The sequence below is a fragment of the Parus major genome, chromosome 9 (genome assembly GCF_001522545.3).
Source record: "Parus major isolate Abel chromosome 9, Parus_major1.1, whole genome shotgun sequence".
Lineage (NCBI taxonomy): Eukaryota > Metazoa > Chordata > Aves > Passeriformes > Paridae > Parus > Parus major.
In genome coordinates this window covers 12,062,437-12,076,895 of record NC_031778.1, presented here as the reverse complement: position 1 = coordinate 12,076,895, position 14,459 = coordinate 12,062,437, and the positions used below count along the sequence as shown (strand labels likewise).

The 14,459-nt window shown below is 48.4% G+C and overlaps 1 protein-coding gene across 1 annotated transcript in view; it reads left to right on the top strand.

The window, feature by feature from the left end:
- ZIC4 (Zic family member 4) overlaps window positions 1-13,600 on the top strand; it is a 20,962-nt gene extending 7,362 nt beyond the window's left edge. Inside the window, exons 3-6 of the mRNA XM_033516760.1 lie at window positions 711-1,328; window positions 5,722-6,060; window positions 7,979-8,033; window positions 13,342-13,600. Coding sequence (XP_033372651.1) covers window positions 711-1,328; window positions 5,722-6,060; window positions 7,979-8,033; window positions 13,342-13,600 — 1,271 coding nt within the window. The remainder of the gene's footprint in view (window positions 1-710; window positions 1,329-5,721; window positions 6,061-7,978; window positions 8,034-13,341) is intronic.
- Window positions 13,601-14,459: the final 859 nt, after the last annotated feature.

Sequence of the window (14,459 nt, the reverse complement as noted above, 5' to 3'; positions counted from 1 at the left end):
AAAAAAAAAAAAAAAAAAAAAAAAAAAGAAAGAAAGTTGTTTCCCCCGCTCCCACCCCCCGTCCCCATGCTGCCCTGTGTATCTCTCCTCCCGCTGTCAGGTGACTTTTTAGCGTTAGAAGCTAATGAGCGTGGATGCTCTGGGGATCCCGGTGATGGACCCTGCTGCTCTCTCCAGGCGGAACACGGCGCTGAGATTAGTAGACTTGGCGGGGGCTCCTCGCCACCATCACCACCCCCCTCAGAGCATGACAGGCTTCCCGGGCGTCGCCGGGCACCCCCACACCACGGCGCCCACGCAGCCGGGGGAACACGCCGCCGAGTCCCGCCTCGGGCCGCAGCAGCTCCGGCCAGAACACATGGGGCACCGCCACCATCCTCCTCCTCATCCTCCTCCTCAGCATCACCCCGCGGCCCTTAAGATCAGCCCTGCCCCTCATCCCCACCACCAGCTCCACCACCACCACCATCATCATCATCATCATCATCATCATATGGCAGGCCAAGCCGAGGTGGTCTCTAGTCAAACGACAGCGTTTGGCCCGGCGCAGTCACCAGCAGCCCCTTACCCCGTCTCTCACCCAGCCCAGGCTCTGGCAGCAGGTAGGGACTTCTTCATACGCAGAGACCTGCCGGCCCCACTCATGCCAGGGCTGACCGAGCAGCACCCCGCTGCAAGTTCTCACCACGGACTGTTTGTCTCAACAACAGGTAGCTACCCCGGACACCATGGTCACTACCACCACCACTCAGAAGCTGGGAATCCCTCTCTGTTCACTGGACTCCATGAGCAGCCTCCCCATGCAGCTCCAGGTGGCCATCTAAACGGACAGCTCAGACTGGGGTTACCTGGAGAAATGTACGCCAGGTCTGAACATTTCACTCAAGTACCAGCCTCCAGGACAGATCATTTTGCTGCTTCTTCGCTTCATAACTACGGTGGTATGAATCTGAACGTGAACCTGGCTCCACATCACGGCCCGGGTGCCTTCTTTCGTTACATGAGGCAGCCCATCAAACAGGAACTCATCTGTAAGTGGATTGAGTTGGACCAGACTCCCAAAAAATTATGCTCGAAAACTTTCAGCACGATGCACGAGCTGGTGACTCATGTCACGGTGGAGCACGTTGGAGGACCCGAGCAGTCCAATCACATATGTTTCTGGGAAGAGTGTCCAAGAGAGGGGAAACCTTTCAAGGCCAAATATAAACTTGTAAATCACATCAGAGTCCACACAGGTGAAAAACCTTTCCCCTGCCCTTTCCCAGGCTGTGGCAAAGTGTTTGCCAGATCAGAGAATCTCAAAATACACAAAAGAACTCATACAGGTCAGTATGTAAAGCTCTCTTTACTCTCTTTCTCTCTGTTATTCAGTGTACTGTTTTGGGGTTTCTTGGTTTTTTTTATTTGTTTTTTTTTTTTAATGTATCCTTTGAGTTGTTATTGAGTGCACGCCAAGTACCTCTGGAAAATAAATTCTCAGATTTTTTGCTTCTTTACCGTTTGTAGAAGGGGAGGAAAGGGGGGGAAGGGGAGAGTGAGAGCAAATCTCAGAATTCTCATCCATATTTTTTTTTGGTTATGCGGAGAGGCTGCTGTAATGTTTATGTGGGAAGATCTGTGTAAATATCGAGTGATATAGCTACTATTTCTGCTAATTCACACAGGCGAGGATTTATTTTTTTTTCGATTTAAAGTAGTCGGGGGAAAAAAATGAAATCATTGTGCAAGCTCACAAATTAAAAGTGAACAATGGAAGTTACAACTTGTCTAGTCAGTTTTGACTGATGTCGCTGAGATGCTGCTGCTCGAACATTGTGAGAATAACAAAGCTGCGACCTTTTCGTTCAACAGTTCTGTTTTGGGCAGAGGGAGTTTCAAATATTTGATCTGAATAACACTGACATTTTTAATGAGCATTGCCTTCCAACGACTTTCTGCATTCACAAATATGGGGAGCTGCGATTTCTGATTCCCGAGAGGGAAAAAAAAAAAAAAAAAAAGAAAGAAAAAGAAAAGAAAGAAAAGAAACCCTGGTATTGTTTCGGCCTGTACATTCTGAAATGTCATTTGCAGATCTGTTAAGCGAAATTGGGACATGTGTCAGAAACATCTGTTAGTTCTAGTTAACAGAAAATAAAGTAACACGATGGACGATCTTGCAAAACTACGTTTGAACTCTTCCGGCCAGGAAAGCATTTATAATTAATGAAATTGCACGTAGAAAGTTTTCACACTTCCAGGAGCAGCTTGTGAAGTTGTATTAATTAGTTTAGCAGCCGGTGTTTGTAGTCTATAGCACTGGCTTGTCTTTTTTTTTTTTTTTTTTTTTTTTTTTTTCCCCTTCTCTAAAGAAGAAGATAAGAAATAAGCCCTTTTTGGAAAATTTAATCTGTTCCAGTGTAGGGTTTTCCACCTCCCACCCCCTTCTGTACAGCCTTATGCACTGCGAGGGAAACTACATAATCCTATTGTAAGATCTGCTTACAGCCAAACGTTTTTTTTTCGCCTTCCAGTTCATAAAATTCCCCTTCCCCCATGCTCGGTGTAGGGCTTGACCTTCCAGGAGTTGCATTTTTTATGATAGAGAGCGACGTGATATAATATGCAGAACATACACTAATTTCGTATCGCTATCGTCTAAACATAGCACAGAGATTTTACAGCGACCGTCACTCGTCACCTCATTATTTTTCCATCGCTCTATGAGGAGTAAGTCTGTGTGCAGGGNGAGGTGGACGACAGAATAGTTGTGTTCCTCGGCTGCCTTCTTGGCCCCCTTTTTCCTCGAAAATGGGGTATCCCCGGGTCACGTAACTTGTATCCCAGCCAGGTCCTTGTTGGATCAGCACAGGTACAGCCATTAACCGGGAGAGCTCATCTCTTAATGACAGTGTTTTTCTTAAGTAAACAAACTTTTACTGCTCTTTAACGGCCTCACTGTTTGAAGTCTCTGAAGCAGAAAATGGTTAAATTCTTGGGAAAACTGACCTACATCGGAGATGCAGGTTCAGGGCAAACCCGAGAGCGGAGATTTGCGTTTATTAAACACCATTCGGCGCGTCTGTACTTTTGGCTTTAACTTTCTCGGTGATTAATTGCTGTATTGTGCAAACTCCTGCAGGGCCTTTATGGTTCCACCGTTTCTATTAAACACCCAGAAGTTGTCAAAAATGCAATGTTTCTGAAACCCTAATAGAACTCACTACGAATTATTCATGAAGACAGTTCTAGATTCAACAGGAAAATTATTGCCTCCTTAAATATTAATGACTTCTGATTTCTCCGAGGCTGGGGAGCAGGCAGAGGGATATCTGGCGATGTGCGAGTTTTCCAGGTTGGAGGATAAGGCCGTTAAGGCGGCGGCAACGGGACGAGCAGGACGGGCTGGGATCACTTCAGCGCCTTCCCTGAGGGCCGGGAACAATAGTGCGAGGCGTGGGACGGAGCCCCGCTCCCTCCCTGCGGGCCCCGCCACCCCCGCGCCTCGCCCGCAGCCCCGGAGCCGCCAGCTCCGGCTTCCCCCCGCCACCACCCACCCGGAGAAGTTGGTAAATACCTTAATCCACTCCCGGAGACGGGGGATTATGCCACAAATTCCGAGCTGAATTTCACTGAACACTTTTGCCCAGCTACAAGTGTGGGGGTAAAATGGCGGTTGAGTCTCCATCGCCCGCGGAACTTTGTGCGTGGCTGCGGCAGCCGGGACCTGTGCGGTGTCCTCTCCCTGCCGGACAGGGATTTCCGCGTAAGAAAACCTGCTCTCGCCAAAGGAATGCTTGCAAATGGCTCGGATGGCTCCTCTTTATTGAGGCGTTCAGGGAATGCAACTCGGGCAGCTGAGAAAATGCTGCCCTCTTCCCACTTGAAACCCGGCTGCACGGACGGACCTTTCAGTGGCTCTTTCAGGGGGTTAAGCGAAGTTGAACATTTTTCAACTCGGCAAAGCGCAGTGCGGCGCAGCCCGCTTTTACCTGAATGGAACTCACTTTGCACAAGCAGAGTGCTTATGAGGATGGCTTTCCCTGGGGTCTCCTAACTTACTGCTTGCTTGTACTACACTAATATCCTTGATTTGTTGTCTCAACTTAGATGCTGAAGGTCAAATTATTTCCTTACGTGGATCTCTAATTAGATTATAGGCTGGCGTGTGTCTATGCATATGCACCGCTGTATGTCGACAGTATTTGGTTACAGAATCCGCATCGGTTTTGAGACCTTATTTTTAACCTCTTCCCTCCCTTCCCTCCGACGCCAGGTATTTACCCATCCTCTGTGCAAATGTTAGCGGTGCAGGATGTCAGCGCTCCCCATTGACTATTACAGTGTGGAAAGGACATACTTTAAACGCGGAGCCGTGAGCCTTTCCCACCCACCTTGCATAAAGTGCATTCATGTGAAATATTTGGAATGCCTTCCTTTATTTGCTCCTGCTCGCAGTCGAGCCCGATGTAGGCTGAGTCTCTCCTAAATTTAATCATGACGAATTGAGAGGGAAAAAAATAAAAACTACAACCACAAACGCACAACCCAAGAAATTAAAAAAAACCCAAACCAAAACAAACACACAAAACCAAATACTGGAAGTCCTTTTGGCTACATACGCCATGATGGTGAACACAGTTGCTTTGTTTGCACTTCACGTTAAGGTTAGGCCATGTATTTTTGTGGAGTCCTCTCCGCACTGATACTTTCTGACTTTTGACAGATGAGGAGGATATTTTCATAGTCGGTTGGTACAGGACCTGGGTAGCCCTTGGCAAACAGGGTTTTGTGGCTTGCTATTGTCAGTGACAATAATGCCGTCAGCATTTCATCCTGCATCTGGCTGTGGCGTTTTTCCTTGAAAACCTCCTATATGTCGGCTTCCATGCCAGGTCCACACGATTCGAGGTTAAACTTTCACACTACTCCAGCAACACAATTGTATTTCTATTATGCATAACATCACTTATTATATGATCAAACAATTATATCTTGACTGCAATTCCTTCAGTGAGAGTGCAGGCTGAAATGAAAAGGGAATCCCACCCTCGCGACAGTGCTGTGCACTGGCCTAGTCATCCTTCTGCTGAATCTTTATCATTTTTCCTCCTCAATCAATGTCCTTGTGAAATATTTTGTACTTAAGCACATAGTATTAGCAAGCTGGGGAGCGGGGAGAGGAAGGGGATGTGGATCTTCCATGGCATTGTAATCAGTGCAAGTATGAAGTGGATGAAATATGATCTAGCCAGGTTATGAAAAATATTTCCACGTGCCTGGGGGACTGTGAGAAATGTATTTAATCTAAAAGCCTTCGAATGAATAAATCACTGACCGCTCTTTCTGCAGGACTTTGGAGTCTGCGGGGACAGCACAAGTGTGTTTGGAACGAGCTGTTCTCCTCTAAGTTTTCCTTGTTTCGAAGCTTTGTCTTTTGCACAAACCCCCAGGTTCACACACACACAGGGCAAAGGAAAGAGAAGCAGAAGCTGGCCGGGCAGGGCGTGCGGAGCCGGCCGCGCATCCGGGTGGGCACGGAACGGCTGCTCCGGGGGATGCTCGGCAGGGCCCGCGGGGAAGGGCAGAGCTAGAGAGAGGAGATTCCGCGGGGAGAGGAGCCGTGGCAGGGCTGGAGACAGGGGCCCGGGGAGGCTGTGGGCTGCGGGGGTGAGGGATGCGCTGATCCCGGCCCCGCCGCCGCCCCTAATGGCTGTGCTCGCCCATTGCCTCCTGCAGGGGAGAAGCCGTTCAAATGTGAATTCGAGGGCTGTGACAGGCGCTTCGCCAACAGCAGCGACAGGAAGAAACACTCGCATGTCCACACCAGCGACAAACCCTACAACTGCAAAGTGAGAGGCTGCGACAAGTCCTACACCCACCCCAGCTCCCTGAGAAAACACATGAAAGTGCACTGCAAATCCCCTCCTCCCAGCTCCGGCTACGAGTCCTCCACGCCCTCCTTGGTGTCCCCCTCCTCGGACTCCGGCCGGGAGCCCCCCGCCTCCTGCTCCCACGCTGAGCCCTCCGCGCCCGCGCAGCCCGCCGCCAACCTGAGCGAATGGTACGTGTGTCAAGGCGCGGGGCCCCGCGGCCCCCCCGGGCCCCCCCCCCCCCCCCCGGGCCCCCCGGCACGTCCCCGCGGCCGCGCCTCCCCGCCGAGCCCCGGCCCCGCTGCTAGGGAGCGCCGGGGGCCCGGCCCGGCCCGGCCGGCACGGGGAGCGCCGCGTCGGGCACGGGGGAGCCGAGCGGGAGCGGCAGCGAGAGGCGCTTGGCGGAGGGAGAGAGGCTGCGGGTGGGCCCTGCCTGCCCCCGGCACCGCGCACACGGGAGGGCTGCGCTCGCCTCGGCCGGGGCGCTGCCGCCTCCTCCCGCCGTGCCACACACCCCCGTTCTGACCGCCTTGCTCCGGTCTGTTTACATGCCAACTGATTTGCATTCCCTTTCCTTATCCCTGTCCTTTTCCTTTTCCTTCCCTTCCTTTCCCTTCCCCTTCCTCTTCCCGTTTTCCTTTCCCCTTCGCTTCAGTGGTTTCACACAGATTTTCTCTGTACAGATTTTCTCTTGTCAACAGTACTGTGTGCTGCTCTGTTCTGTTTGCCCACGATTTTCTGTGAGAGTGTGGTTTTTTAAGAAATATATATATATATATATATATATAAACTATTATTTGTTACAAATTTGTACAAAATGGATCCATTAAATTTTTTGATTAATTAACCGGTTCGAATGACGTTTCTGTAAAATACCTCCTTACATTTCCCTGTTTCTGTATATAAATGCATATATATATATTTCCTCCCCCCACCCAGTAGTCGCTAATAAAGAAAGGCCCAGGGGGGGTGCGATGATTGACTGTCCATTTTAGCTCCCACTGGTAATGACTTCTAATACCTAAACATGCCCGTCCCCACCCAGAGTGCGGCTCCTGTTGAACCGTGGGCGCTGAAGCTCCCGGGGGGGCGGTTCTGACGGAGTGGGGGGGACCATTCTCCCACGTCACTGCCAGGGCGGGGGCCGGGCAGCCCCCGGCAGAGCGGGGACCTGGGGCCGCTGCTCCACGGCTCTGCCCTGCCAACAGCCCCGAGGAGAAATGAACCGCTCCCATAACGCGGCTTTAGCATCTCCATCCTGCCCCAGAGTCTCAAACCTACAGGGTTCACTGCACCGGTTCAGAGATGGAAGGGAGGGGGGTGAAAAAATAAACAAACCCCAAAATAAATAAACAAACCTCTCCGCTGGGGTAGAAACTACCGAATGGTGCCGTTTTAATTACTTTAATGTTGTTTAAGAATACCAGATAGTATAGGGAAATAGATAGCATTGGCTGCTGGAAAGGGTTTCAATGGCTTGCGGAGAGCAGACAGAAGGCTGCTGTAACTGCATCCTCCCGTGTCTGACAGATCACCTCCACACCTAGGTGACCTGGGTTACTGTGTGTGCACAACTGTACACCCAAGCACATACACACGTGTGTGTTGACACAGGGAAATGTAAAAACGATAGGAAAATAAATAGCTGGTCAGTGACTAAAAACACCCCAATGCCCAGTGCTTTCCTTACTTAGACACCCGTATTTTTCTCCCAAGGCACCAAGCCAGCGTTCCTTTCTTCTTTCGCCCAAACTCAACAACTTTTGTATTTAAACACCACGGATAGTGACAACAGCATGTCGCTAAGGGGAATAACTTAGGGAATCAGCTAGGTGAGAGCAATGTGTGAAAGAGAAACCTAAACAGGGGAGAGTTGTGCCCCTCTCCAGCCCCTGAAACTTGTGTCATGGAAATCGAGAAGTGCAGAAGCCAGATGCGGGTAGGGAGGTTGTTTCCACCGTGTCCTGAGATCTGTTTATTTCTTTATTTCTCTGTTTACAGAAGTATTTGGATGTGCAGGCTAATCACCTTTAATTTTTCATTTGCTTGTTACAGATGTCTACCCCGTTGCTCTCAAGGTAATCTAGACAGACGCAGCTGAAAGCCTGAATCTTATGCCTTAGACATCAAAGCAAGCTCGCACAAAGAAGTATTTCTTCACAACGGTGAATCTTCATGGTAAGTTAGGATTTCTATGGCAATAGGCAAGTCATACTTAAATAGTGAAAGGCGAAGTCTGGAGCCCGTCCAGTCTTTTCATTAAGGACATAATATTTACGTCTAACAGGCCCTTTTTCTTGTGTATACAAGTATATATTTTTGTTTGACGCGAACTAAATCATTTTCATTTAATTTCCGGTAAACAAAACCCACGCGAACAGGGCACTTGTTCCAGACCATAATAAAAATGGATAAGACTGTCAGGAAGAAAAGGCCCGCTTGAACCGTCGCCTCAGCTCACTTTTGTTTCTGCTTTCTGCCAGGATCAGAGAATGCATTTGGGATTTGAGGGCGAGTTTCTAAAGGCAAGGAAATGGTTTTTAAGGGGGGAAAGAAAAGGAGAAAGGTCTAATCAAGCTCGGGTTGTTCAAAGGGCCTGATTTTGGGGTTGAAAGTGTGAGTTTTATGGTGCATCAGCATGCCACGTTAGGATCGCTATGGTAATGAGGAGAGCAATAGCAAGCGGCCTTCAAAGGAGGCACACTCCATTTGAGACAGTCTATTAAGATACATTTGCACTGACCTTTGGTTTCATGCTAGCTTAATACACTCAATCTGCTCCCCGCTAGAGATAGACTTCCTCCACCTAATGCACTTCGGCGGAGCTGGGTTTTGCTGGGCTCCACCCTCCCCCCAAGGCGGGCTCCGTTCCGACGCTGTAGCCCCTGTCTCCTTCTCCCCAAAGTAAGGGACTGGCAGCCCCCCGAGCTCGGCAGGAGCTCCCGCCCGCTGTCCCCAGCCTTTCTGACCAGCTTCTAGCAGCAAAACTGGCCACAAAGCCTGAGAATTTCTTCCCTTTTCCGCCTCACCTAACGTGGGAGGGGAAGACAGGATGGGGACTGGAAGATCCCCCTCCTTGGGCTGCCTCTATCTCAGGGAGTAGGTGTCCCGATGGAAGTCCCCCAGGTCCTGGAAAGCGGGGTGAGGTCCGGGGGGAGATGGCCTTACCCCCTTCGCACTCCGCCCGGCCCCGCTGTCGCTGTGCGGCAGCGAGCGGAGGCTCCGCGGTGCGGGGGAACTTGACACCCGCATGGCTGGGGCCATGGGCGCTGGGCCATGGGCCCGGGAAAGTTAGAAGTCCATGTTCCAGTAATTGTCTTGTTGTTTATTTTATCCAAGTACCCTAGTGAATAGGGGAAAAATAAACACGGGGGAAAAAAAATTCAAACAGTTGAGTCGTCTTTAGTGCCAGCCCTTGTGGTTGAATAAAAAGGATGGTCCAATTTCTATTGAGCTGAGAAATCTTTGAAGTGGGAGTTATTATCTGAGAAATTCCTGCTCGTCGTCCTAACAACGCTGATGAAACGTAAAAGGTTCTTTGTCAGCGATTTGTTCTCCTCTCTGTCAAACTCACCCTGCCCGTTAGCTTTAAACCGTTTCTAAAGAGATAAAATCAAACTTTTAAAGATAACTTTGGGGGCCCAGAGGGTGCAAAAAATACCAAACTATCGAATCCTGTGTATAGACATACATCTGGATATATGTGGCTGTGTCTGCGTGAAACTGACTGTGTACAGATGTCCATAGATGTCTGTGTGACCTTACAGTTCGAAAGTTGAAATTATGTCCATTGTTTTTGCATTTCATCCTCTAAACTTTTCCGTCTAATAAATTATTCCTTCACACACTCTGCACAGAATGAGATTCTTGGGAGAAGGCAGAAATGTTTGGTTTCATTAGCACCACTTAGTGACCAACAAATGTTTTCATTCCAGTAGAGTGAAAGCAAGAGTGTAGACATAGAGAAAATTCTTTGATCATTTAACAGTCCGAATACCTATCAAGCATGTATATACTGCAATGTATCGAAGTTGTTAACGCATTCAAAGTGATGGCTTCCATATGCTCTCATGTTTTATTGTCTGTGCGTGTAAGGATAGTCGAACTGCATCCCTTTTGTATCTTCATTTTATAAACATAACGGTGTTGTACTGAAATGATTCCCTGATCAAGTTTTATTTAGTAGTTTCTCATTGAATATCACGCAATGCCCTGTTCGGAATATGAATTCCTTGAAGTTGTAACTCATCATTGTACTTCTGTTTTAGTTGTTAAAGAATTATCTGAGCCCAATCCTGCCATTCTAAGCCAAACTATTAATTTAATGGGACCTTTTCTGAGTAAAGACAGAGTCAAATTAGAGTGGAGTGGGTATTACTATTATTATTGTTATTCTTTTTTTGTCTTGTCATATTTATGGGAAAATCTAGCACATTCTTTGTGAACTGTACAGAGATGAAGCCTCTGAAAAATGTAGCTTGCAGAAAAACATTTACAATGTTTGTATGCTGTATCTCTTCCCAGACTTCTTATATTCCTTATTTTTCTTTATCACATGTTTGGCAATGAAGGAATGTTCTGTTGTGTGTTTGAATGTACTATTTATTTTTAATATTTGGATTTTTTTTACAATAAATATTTATAAGCATTTCATTTCTATGGCTATTTTTACAAATGTGCACTTTTAAAATATGTGTTTGAACTGATGATACCGAACCATTCCTAAAATACTGTGTAATCAACTTTCTCTTTCTGTTGGTTTTTATATTAGTAGAAAAAATTTGCCCAAACCTGTGTACAGTTAATGTGGTGTACAATGAAGTATTAATGAGTGGGTTTTTTTTTTTTTTGTTGGTCTTTAACCTTTTTAAATGTTAATCGTTTTAGGTTGGCATTTCCATTAAAAGAACAAAACAAACCAAACCCCTTCTTTGGCTTCATTTCTGAGACAACATTTCTCAGATCGCAGACTTCAAACCGGTGGTACTTTGAGCACTGCCCAAGGTGCAGGGTGAGGAAACAGAGCCGGGGGTCACACAGGTGGAGCCTGTCCCTCTGCGGGGTGGGTGCGGGGTGTCGGCAGTGTCACCCTAGCTGCTCACGGGCACTGTGCCACTCTGGGGACACCAACAGCGGGATGCTGGCCACCAGCCTCGGGGGATTGGGCGTTGAGTTTTCAGCGGGGCTACCCCGAGAGGCCGCTGCTCCCCTTTGCCCGAAGGGTTGTTGTTTCACAGGATGCAAGAGTTCTTTTGAAGAATTTCCCCCCTTCTCCAGAATGGGTCCCTGTCCCCGCGAAATAAACATTTTTATCAGCTTCCTAGGAGGATTTAGGGCATTTTATTTATTTTTTAAGAGAGGGAATTCTTTCTCCAGCTAAAGTAATATGGAAGTAAACCTTCTTTCCCTTGCGCATTCCCCTGATGGCTGTTAATACGTTGCAGGGTTTGGCAGCTCCCGAAGCTGCTCAGAGCTCCGTTCGCATGAGAAAGGGCAGCTTTGCTGTTCGGAGGGATGCAGCAGCCCCGGGCACACCGCGGCCCGAAGCCGGCGGGCGCCTTGCGCATGCGCTGCCTTCATTCCTTTTAGAAAAGGAAAACTTGAAAGAAGTTGCCTAACACAGAGAGATGACAAAAAGTTGGCTTTAGCTGCCAGGAATATTGTCAATAGAGAATACATTTGACTACATGAAGGGAGAGAGAGAAAGAAATAAAATAATTTAAGAAATAATAGAATTCAAGAAAAAGAAATGAAGGAAAACATTTTGCTGGTCTGTAAAAGACAAAAACCGGCCCATAAAGGAAAGGAGGGCTAACAGTACATGCTAATTAAAGAATACAATTCTATGGTCTATAATGATTGAGCGAAGACATGTACTTATTACACTTGACTGTCAACAAGGGAAGGAATGTCCCCTCAGACAACATGGTGAGAGACGTGTGGGCATTATTAGTGGCCCTTTTATAGACATTGCCTTTTCTTTCTCAATGCTGACAAACCATTTTGGAGGGAACCATCCCCTGTTGCTTCCTATCATCGATCCCCATGCAAGGCCCTGCATTGTGCAAGTGCATTAATTAAAGACCATTCATTTAACAAAAGCACATTGTATGTTCAGGAAAGGAAGATTAGAAATATGAATCAGTAACCGGGACCCGTTTCCGCCACCTTACCGGGAGAAGCGGAGGGGAAGGAGGTGCAGCGTGCGCTTAAACACTCTGCACCTCCTGGACTGAGCGGAGCTCAACTCCGGTTGGGCTTTTTGGGAAAGAAATCCTGAAACTGATTACAATTGAAAACAACAACAACGATAACAACAACAAGAGGTTGTCAAGTGTCTCTGTGGGCGCCAGATTGCTCGAGCCTGCTCGGCGCCTCACCAGCAGCCCGCTCCGAGGGCCGCCCAGCTCGGAACGGCCCGGCTCGGTCCGGCTCCCCTTCCCGGGAGCCACCGTGTCCGGGGTTGGTGTGCGTGTGCACACACATCCCCACACACATTTGCTATGCCAACGGGTTCTCTCCAGCTGCACGTAGAAGCACAGACACACGGACCTGCGTCCATCCCTCCCCACCCCTGCGCTGCCCAGATTTTTTGCCGTCCAAAGGAAAAACCATCTGGTGCCCCAAAGCTGGTCGCGACACAAATGTGACTTATCGTGAGGAGGTAGAAGGAATACGCAGGGAGAAGGAGGTTATGAGGGAGCGGGGGAAGGACAGAAGACGGATTCCCAGTATCACCCACATGACTTGCTAAGCGGCTCCAGCTTCTCTAAAACCTCTGGGCCATATGTTAGTTTATTTATACCCTTTGTCTTTTCGTGTGTCGCCTAGTGAAATAATATTCCTGGGATATAAATGAAAGTAAGCTACAGTAAACAAACAAGGGCAGAGCCTGCTAAAGCGATATGCAACATTTCTGAGTTTCCAACAGAGTATGTCGTTCCCATGGTTATAATGGGGCCAGGATAGCAATTAAAGCTTTTAGTTAAAGCCTCTAGATTTTTAATGCTGAATGACACTTTGACTCCATTTTCTCATAGTTGATTTAGAGTTTTTTGCAGAATTCGCTATGGGAGGAAAGGAGGGAGAAGGACAAAAGTCACCGCAAAAGCAACTCTAACAATTAAAAAAAAAAATGGCAAAACAGACTAAGGTGTTCTTAATGACGGCAGCATCTCAGAGAAACCTCTGCAACTTCCAGCGAGGCTGACTTTATTATCAACTTCTTCTCCATTTGGATTCACCCCGCTCCGAGGCCAGGACCACGCTGACTCCTTTGGATCAGGTGCCGAGACCCCTCGAAGCTGCAGAGGGTGCGGGCAGCAGCCCCGCGTTTCAAAATCCTTGCATCAACTTCGTTTTCTTCCTCGTCATGAGGCAGCAAACCTCATGGCCGGGCTGGGGTTTGCCGGTCTACAAGGATACCTTTTTCCTAAAATAAATAGGACTCTCTAACAGATCGGCAGATTTTTTTTCTTTCCCCTAGTCAATGTTACCCAGAGGACCGGTTCCGCATACCCGTCTCCGGGTCATTGAGGGTTGCCTGGACCGGGGAAGCCACCCCGGGGGCTCGGGCTGAGCCCCCGGCAGCAGGAGCCGGGCTGAGCCCTGCGGGGCTGCTCCGCCGACCCGGCCTGGGGGAGGCCCCCGGGACGGCGCTGCCCGCGGCCAGCAGCTCCCTCTGGGCCCCCTTGCCTCCCCTGCTCGCTGCTGTCCCTGAGGATACCTGCTACAGCCCGCCCTGAAATCAGACAAAAGCGCGGACACACCACTACTCCCCCATCATCCCCCCAACTGTTTCGGGAAGACACACAAAAAAATTAGTCTTCAACTTTTGACTAGTGTCTTCTGGCTTAAATTATCCTGTGCCCTGGGTGGGGGCAAGAGTGAAGCAATGTGAGCTCCCTGCTGCACCGCCTGCTCCTGAGAGCGGCCGGGAAGCAGGGTGAGTCTGAACTTGGGCACAACTGGGCTGCCCGCCCGCAGCCCTCCCTCTTCCCTCGTCACGGGGAGTCCCGGAGTGGGGACTCAAAGGGAGGTTTCAAGGGGGGGAGGTTTTGTTATCCCTACCTGAGGACAGATTAATCCTCGCATATACTTGATAAAGATGAAGATCTTGCTGAGAGGAAGAGGGGGAAAAACGGGTAGGAAAAGAAAGGAATAGCTGGATTGTTATTGTCTAGAAAACAGGCCACCTTAAAAAACCTGTTGTAGAAATACAGAGAGTCCTTTAAGTGTGAAATATCATTTCATTGTAAATAGTCAAAAAAGAGTCGGTAATCCAACTTCCGGAAACTGTTCTGAATTATTTCAGCAGACTCTTTTAAAAGAGGATTAGCAGGGCTTTAGGGGCAAAATCCTTCTGTTTTATTCAATCTCTGATTTTATGTTATAATTACTAGATGTAAAGACTCGCGAATTAGTATGCAGGCGTCGTTCAGACATTATGCAGGTGCTATTCTAATCATTCAGCTTTTTAATTAAGGAACGAGGTAAGAAAACAGAACCATAAAAACACTTTTGTGAGAGCTGAGAAAATCGTGAGCGACTGCATGAATAAAGCCTTTATACCTTATCCTGACAGGTCAGACACCAATTGCCTGA